The 8,116-nt window shown below is 37.3% G+C and overlaps 1 protein-coding gene across 1 annotated transcript; it reads right to left on the minus strand.

Annotated features, from left to right (window-relative positions):
• Window positions 1–212: 212 nt before the first annotated feature.
• Window positions 213–1,338, minus strand: LOC136974350 (lactosylceramide 4-alpha-galactosyltransferase-like). The gene is made up of 2 exons (XM_067269206.1): window positions 1,253–1,338; window positions 213–1,174 (listed from the first exon to the last, which is right to left on the minus strand). Exons 1-2 carry the CDS (start codon window positions 1,329–1,331, stop codon window positions 327–329), a joined length of 927 nt encoding a protein of 308 aa, XP_067125307.1. The 5' UTR covers window positions 1,332–1,338; the 3' UTR covers window positions 213–326.
• Window positions 1,339–8,116: the final 6,778 nt, after the last annotated feature.

The following is an 8,116-nucleotide window of genomic DNA, read 5'->3' on the forward strand; positions in this document are numbered from 1 at the left end:
ATTTTACTAGCCTATAAAGCAACGTAAGGCTGTTTTTAAAAGCCTTAAGTTGCTTATAATCAATCGGTGAATATTTCTCGAAAATAAAACACACTCCCAACCAAAATCTAACGTAATACACAGAAAACAGAATATACATATTTCGTTTTCGACAATTAAATGTAATAAATACAAAATTCATTTATTAATATCATAAATTAAATGTTAACCAATTACCATTCATTTTTACTTTAATTACGTGAACTCTTATTGGTTGATTTCATACACTGTCTTATAAATCTCCGTTGCGGATATGCGCGTATCACCCAACCATATACCACAATACATCAGTTTTCGTTTTTTAATTTTTCATATATAAAGGGACAATTTACTTTCATAGCGGTTTCATAAACACTTCCGGTGCCAATCCGTATGGTTTCATTTTTACTTAAATAATTCCACACGTGAATTGCGTAACTTTCATTCAATATGTATTTGTTTTCAGAGGTAGGTGGACGAAAATATTGTTTCCACTTAGTATAAGGAATGGCATAACCAGCATTTTCGGATAGAACGTTTATATCACAATTCAAAGCTGATAGATTTCTAAAAGAACGGATATTACAGTAGTCCTTTACAGTTTCCGTAAAAAGTTTCAGGCCTATAGATCCCCAAACATTCTTCCTGTAACTTTTCTCGACATTCTGTAAACATTTGTAGAGGAAGTTATGCCCTTGATCGAATCGAAAAATTGCATTATTTACGGTCGATTTATCTTGAATTATCGCAAAATTATTTATATTGTAGAGAGGTTTTAGGACTACCACATCCAAATCCAGATATATTCCTCCGAATTTCCAAATTAATACTATTCGTAACGCATTGCTGATATCGTTTGTTCTAAATTTACTCGTAGCCCACTGATTGTTTCTAAACCATGTTTTCAAAGGGGTTCCTTCGAAGGTATCATTTAAATCGATTCGATTTACTTTAATATTCGGATACATTTTCGTTAAACCGTAAGCATCGTCGGCATCCTTTAAAATCATCACTTTAATTGATGATTGACTGTGATGAATGGCGGCCGATTCGATGGAACACGCTTGACGAAGATTTAAAAAATTTCCCGCAGTTTCCACGAAAAATACATCGTCGGTTGCTTTAAATAACGCATGTATTTTCCACTCTAAAAAAACTAAAACATATTTTATATAAAAATTATATTAATTTAGCTTATTATTATTATTATATTTTAAATATGAATTTTACTAACTTGAAAGTCTCCAGTAGATGAGACCAGCGATGCCGATTAAGGCAAAGAAACGAAAGTATCTATTTAAGTTTTTCATCATATTCTACTTAAAAACTGTTAAAATTTCAAAATATATATAAAAAATAAATATATAAAATGTAAATATATTTAAATTGAATTATTTATTATTTGAAAAAAATTATCGGATTTTAAAAAGAGGTATTAAGTGATGTTAACTGTTGACTGTAATTAACAGGTGAGGGTGCAGGTGCTGATATAGCTTAGAATGCTTTTAATTATATCTGTAAAAATATTTTTCCGCTTTTATTCCGTTTTTAATTTTTAAGTTTAAAGAGGTCAAGCCGGTAATTTTGTTTTAAAGTAACCCAGTGGTGTCCTTCGTTACTCTGAAGCGACACAATGTCAAACTGTACGAGTCGCATTCAAACATATTATCGATATTGGTCACTAATTGGTCAACTATCTATCACGAATCTCCCTCATTAAATTCGTCGAATCTTCTAATTAATGGCCAGTAATCGGTTAACACTTTCAAAATTATTGCGCTATTCTAGCTTCCGATCGAGAAACTTTACGGCTATTAATGCTGAAAAAAGTATTTAATTAATCTTGTTTCCCCCTTTAAATTCGGTATTTTACCTGATTTTGGGCTTCCGTTTTCTGCGATGTTTCGAACAATTACGTAATTTATATGGCTTACTGCGGACACATCAATCTTGCTTAAGCGCCACGTTGCAATTAGAGCCAATTTATGCTAACGCAGTTTAATGGAGAGATTAAATCGCTACGTACTCTCATATAAGTCCAGATAGAAAATTTTAACTGATTATAGCTGTGGTTTTGTTCAATGATGTTTGGCACGTCGCGCGCATTAGAACAAATGTCTGCCACGTCGCTCGCATTAGAACAAATGTCTGCCATGTCGCCAGTAACCTGTCAAGCTGTGATGTTGTTTAAGATGACGATGATGGCTTCCATGTCATTGAATATTTGTTAAATTATTTAATTTGTCGGTGACTTTTACTTATATACAAGGCAGACGCATAATGTGAAGATAGATAAACAGATATTGAAGAGCAATCATGGATATCAGGTAGTGTCGTTTAACTCTTTTCTTATGGTCACCAAGCCCATGATGGGTTAGGCCAGGCCCACAATCGGTGATAAGGGATGGGTCCCGACATATCCCATTCTTGGAGTTTTATGAATTTATGTCCCGTTCGGGTTCGGATTCGATTCCGGGTCCCCAGAGCGGTAAGCTGCTACCTTAACGGCTTCACCATCCGGCCGTCGGCGGTATGTTTTCTATTTTTTAAGTGTAAATTATAAAAAATTACTTAAATATTTCTGAAGCATATTGAATAGCGTAAATAATGAGAAAACAAAAAGTTTCAGAATCGTCGTGTAACGGAGAAAATAAATAAGATACTGGACTCCTCTGAATGTTGCTTATACCAGTCTGTTTATAACGGAACCCCAAGAGACCGAACAACTCTTCCGTAGTAGACAGGTTTTTGCTTTGTACAGATTACCTACTATAGGTATACCTTGATTACAAAGCATGTATAATATGCTCGATGTGCATTTTATCTGCAGACATTTCGACTTGATTTTAATAACTTTTCCGTTAATGACAGGTTTTCGTTATATACAGTTTCCGTTATAGACCTGTTTGACTGTATAATATTTTGGATGAATTAATGAAAAACGTGTTGCTGGAAGAAAGTAAGAGTAAGCCAAACGTCAGTTAACTAGTTAAACCGCCTTGTCAAAGATAACAACGTGTAGTTATTCTAGAACCAAAATTCTATTGTACTTCTCTCAAGTGACTTGTGTAAGATTTGCCGACTTTCATGGGGGTTACAATTAATCCCGCGTCAGAATGAATCCGTGTATGTAGGCGGTTGCGAAGGAGTCAAATGAAAACAAGTTTTTACATGCGAAAAACCATTTATTTGGACGAATTCATGTTTACATCGAGTAGACTATTCCAAACCTCGGCGATCTTCGGAAGATCATCTTCCGAAACGTGAGAGTTCGGTTGGTTGATCGTAATCCAGTCCCGGGCGGACAAGAAGGGCCGTTGGGCGATGAAGGCGATCGGAGACACCCAGAGATGTCTCGAGCGATGGGGACGAGCGGAGATACACTGAGATGTTCCGGGCGATGGCACTATACACACCGTCGGCTTAATCCATAGAAGACAATTCTTAATTCGGAAGAGACTCTCTCTTCGACCTTGAAGTCTTAGTTTTTATACGTTTTTCTCGTGTACTATCCATCTTTCGGATTGGTCCCTCGTCCCTTTGCTCGCTTCCCGATTGGTCTCCCATTTGTTTTCAAGCGCAAAACGAGACCATGTCGGGTCGCGGGAGAGGTCCGATTCGAAGTGTCTATTTGACACCTTTTGTCGACTATGCTCGGAGATTGTTGATAGAACCACAACACCTGCAATCATAATTTAATCCGTTGTTTATGATTAATGTCATTTTGGAATTCTAACGATCACGCGATATTTTTCTATCTCTCCAATTTTTCCCCTTCTCTGAAATTGTTTTTCTAAGTTGAAATTTTTTCTTTGGGTACTTGTGTCAGACTTATACCTCTTTATGAGCGCGTGTGTCAGAGTTCTACCTTTGGATTGAACATTAACAGGTCGTTTGACACGCGTTGGCGTCGTCCCGAGACTTGTTGTTTACATTTTTCGTCACGTTATTTTGATCAAATGTTTCTCTTTCTCTCTCTCTCTCATATAATTTATAGTTATTTTTTCCACAACAGAATTCTGCATTTTTGCGATTTCGGATCTCGTCTGGGTCCTGACACTTGTGACTTCATGTGCACTGATCTCAATGCAAGTTAGGAGACGCTGATTCCTGGGAGATCTACCTGTAAGGTTTACAGGTATGTTTTTTGGCGATTAAAACGTAATACATTACATTTAATTGTGATTGTTAGTTAATTATTGATTGGAAATAAATCATCCATTGCTTTAGTAAACACATTTCTCTTAGTAACAAACACAAATAGTATACTTTTGCTAACTTTCCTTGCCCACCAGTGGTCAATCGGTTCCGTTCTCTGAACACTTGGAGTTTGGTCGTGGGTTCGCGCTTCGCTAGGACGGGCTGACCGCTTGAAGTTTTCCGAGTTTTCTCCACGTCTGTAATACCTGAATAGGAGCCAGTTACACTTAAGGGTTGAGTTACACACAACAGTGACGTACCAGCACAGTGCAGTAAGCATCGATAAATATCACACATAGCCAATCAGAGTTTCATCTACGACACGTGATCTGTATTCTGTCAATCATGCAAGTGTTCTAGATATTTATCGATATTACTGCACCAAACTGTTATTGTGCCGGCACGTCACTGTTGTGTGTAACTGGATCCTAAAAAGATCTCCCGGAAAGTATTCCCCTTAGGCAGATCGCCCAAGTATAGCGTTGCCGTAACTTAACTAAACAAGCTGACGTCTATAACCCTTTGTTTAACATTAGTCATTTGTTTCGTATAGTACGAATTCGCGTAACACCGCACTTTTTCGGAACATAACTACCGTGTTATGTAGTAAAAGTTATATTTTAATTATTAATTACATATTTAAATGGAAGCCATAATTCAGTGTAGACCGTAGTACATAAAAACTTGTATAATTATGTTACAATGCATTTACGTGTTGTGCATGTGCTTCACATGTAAGAACATAATTAACAACTTCAACTAAATTTTTGAAGTCCATTATAACCTGACCAATTTTGATAATACTGTATATATAACAAAATCGGTAGAATCATGTCGGCACCCGATATAAATTAGGTTCGGCACAACACCGACGAACGGTTGACGACCCCTGCTGTAGATAATTGATTTTCTCTTCTAATCAGTGCGCACTCAAAATTTAATCTTGGGGAGCCGAGTTAAACAGATTAAAAAAAAAGTTTTTAATGCGAATTCAATAAAATGCTCACCTCGTGATCATAAGGAATTTTATAAAATCATAAAATTCCCAACTCGCTGATTCATAAGGAATACAAAATACGATAAAATATAAATGAAAAATAAATTTTATTTAAGAAAAAAGCTTTTGGAAAATTTACTAGTTTGTTTTCTTTTTACTTTTTCGGGGTTCCAGGGTACCTTTTCTCCTCCTCTGGGGAGGGCCACTGCTAACTGTAAAGTATAAATATCCGTTAAAGAAACTGTACACTGTACACTGTTTCTAAGGATTTTTCTATATGAATTTCGAGCCTTTTAATAAATTTTGATTCTTTAATGGAACCTCCACCATTTGTTTTTCTTTTTACTTTTTCCCTGTGGACAGCAACAGAACCTTTTCTTCCATGCCTAACGTGGATTTTGTCAGGTCCACAATGGGGCGGTCGAGAAGTCTGGAAGGATGCCCAATATATCCGAAACGGACCACTCCCAAAAAATGTCCCGTAGTTGTTCACCCTGATTCGATCACGAGTCCTTTAATAGGATGATACTTTAACTGCTTCTGCTGTAGGTTAGAGGGGCGAGTCTGGATATTTCTTCTTGGGACATTGCTCCTTATTTTTCATTCTTGCTGTCTGAGCGATTGATGATCATTTATAGAGACACATAAGAAAATCATAACTACTGTCAGGGGATTGAAGACTGAGCTAGTCGAGCTTTCACTTTTATTTATTTATTTATTTATTTTTTGTCCGAGCCGAAGTTAGTTGAAGGTTTTATTTTTTGCTGTATTAGGTTTCGTTTGATTTTATTCGATTACGGTAATGCGACACATGGGCAATCTGCCCAGGGAGAATTCCTCCCGGGAGGCGCCGAAACTGGTCCCTATTTAGGTGTTACTAACGTGAAGGAAACCAGGAAAACTCCACAAAACCAGCCGGAGGCCAGGCGAGAACCCACGACTAACTACCAGTGTCCAGTGTTTTATCTACTCGGCCAAAGTCGGCGTTTTGGATGGGACCAGAGTCAAATGAAGCTTTCATTTTTTTTGAAACAGGAGCAGTTGCAGCTTTCATTTTTTCTCTGGCGCTGGGGCTCGAAGTCGTATATTATTTTAAAAATACTTGGTTTCAGTCCAGATCTCCAGACCAAGTTTTTTCATCTTCGTTTTTTAGGCATTGGTATTAATTTCTTCAACTATTTTCTAGAAAATTTTGAGCTTTTCACTTTGCAAATGTCGTATTTACTCGCATATAAGACGATCTCGCATATAGGACGAGGTGTGACTTCAAAGATCAAAATAAAGAAAATTAGATTTATTAATACAATTCTAGGACGACCTAGGTTTTTGAAGCGGTGAAAAATGAATAAAATCCTCGTCTTATATAAGAGTAAATACGGTATTTAAAACACCCTAAATCTAACTAAACATTTTCAAACAACTTACAATTTCCAATATAGTCCCCTCCTCCCAGAGATTCGGAGATCTATTGTACCGACTAAGAAAACTTGAATAGGGATCTAAAACATAAATTAGTAGAAAATTTTCTATGATCTATTATTTTTCGTATAATATTATAAAATGCTCATTTCAATTAACAATTAACAATTAATTATTCTTTAATAAACTCTCATAACAGATGGCGCCACACGCTTTAATGCATGCCGTATTTTAAACAGAGAAATCACCCATAATCGTTTCAAACTTTTATCATCATTATTTAAATTTTGGATAATGTGCTGTTATTTTGGGTCGTGCGGTTTCTCAATCGGCGTTCATTCTGAAATTTTGGATATAAATGTCTCGCATATTAAAAAGTTATAACACAACATTTAGATCTGTTGTACAGAGAATATAGAAATTATTTAATTTATATATACTTGGTTTCTTCGATTAAACCATAGACAACGAGACAACATAGATTACGGCGTCACTGCACGAGTGGAGGTGACGTACAGTACATCTGAACGAGTGAGCTAGTTGTTTAGTGTCGAATATAAGTGACTTTAAAATATAAAACTCAAATATAACTTAATTTAGTGTTCGGCAATGAAACAGATTATATCATCAGTTGTCGTGCAAACATCAAAGTTAGTACAGCTATTTTGCATCTGAAAACTTACAAGCGCAAGCAACAGGTGATGAGGGATTTATCCGTTGAACTAAATTAATTACAAAAGAAAATAAAAAAAAGCTCCGTTTTAGAAGGATTACATATTATATATTACTTTGTATATGTGAGGCCGGAATCTCGCCCTTCCAACGGGAAACTGTCGAGCTAAAGCTTATAAATCGGTAACTTATTTCGTATACAGGCCGAGACTACAGAGGAATGGGGTGTGATACGATTTAATTGTCGCATTCCCGGACCAAATTGACACGTCTCCGGTCGTAGATCGTGGAAGTGAGAGAGATCCACCGAAGGGGAGAATTCGACGGTTATCTTACACAGTGTTCAAAGCGGGAATTTGCAGACGCCCCTTCAGAGGGGGCGGAAGCTGGGACCGATTGGAGTCAGCTGCGCCTCCTCTGAGTCAGAAAAACACATTGGACCAAAATTTAATTAAGGGACCGTCACTCGGGGAAGGACATGACCCGACTTCGGAGGGAAGCGGCCCGGACGAGGGTGTTTGGCCACCGCTCGGCCCGAATCGCATCCCTCGCAACAGGGCAGGGACCAATAGAGTTACAGGGGATCACCATTCGGACCAACCAAAAAGCGGGAACATAAAAGCCCGAAATCCCAAGGACACGAGAAGATTGGGAGTCGAATAGTAGAGAGGTTGAAACCGAAGTTTTCAACGCGAAAACGTGTACGTCGGACGTTCAGCGCCGTCTTCCTGTAAGCGTAGAAGTTTGACAATGGCGTTTGGAACGTCAGTGGAATGATGCTCGCCATTGTCAAACTTCTAGGCTTACAGG

Source organism: Centruroides vittatus, unplaced genomic scaffold (assembly GCF_030686945.1).
Source record: "Centruroides vittatus isolate TY-2023 unplaced genomic scaffold, ASM3068694v2 contig_1079, whole genome shotgun sequence".
In the NCBI taxonomy this organism is placed as follows: Eukaryota; Metazoa; Arthropoda; class Arachnida; order Scorpiones; family Buthidae; genus Centruroides; species Centruroides vittatus.

What these genes read in the sequence shown, in the direction of transcription:
- LOC136974350 (XM_067269206.1), bottom strand. Translation starts at nt 1,331, where the DNA reads ATGATGAAAAACTTAAATAGATACTTTCGTTTCTTTGCCTTAATCGGC. An exon ending in CATCTACTGGAGACTTTCAA is followed by an intron (nt 1,175 to 1,252) that starts GTTAGTAAAATT and finishes AATATGTTTTAG; the next exon opens with TTTTTTTAGAGTGGAAAATA.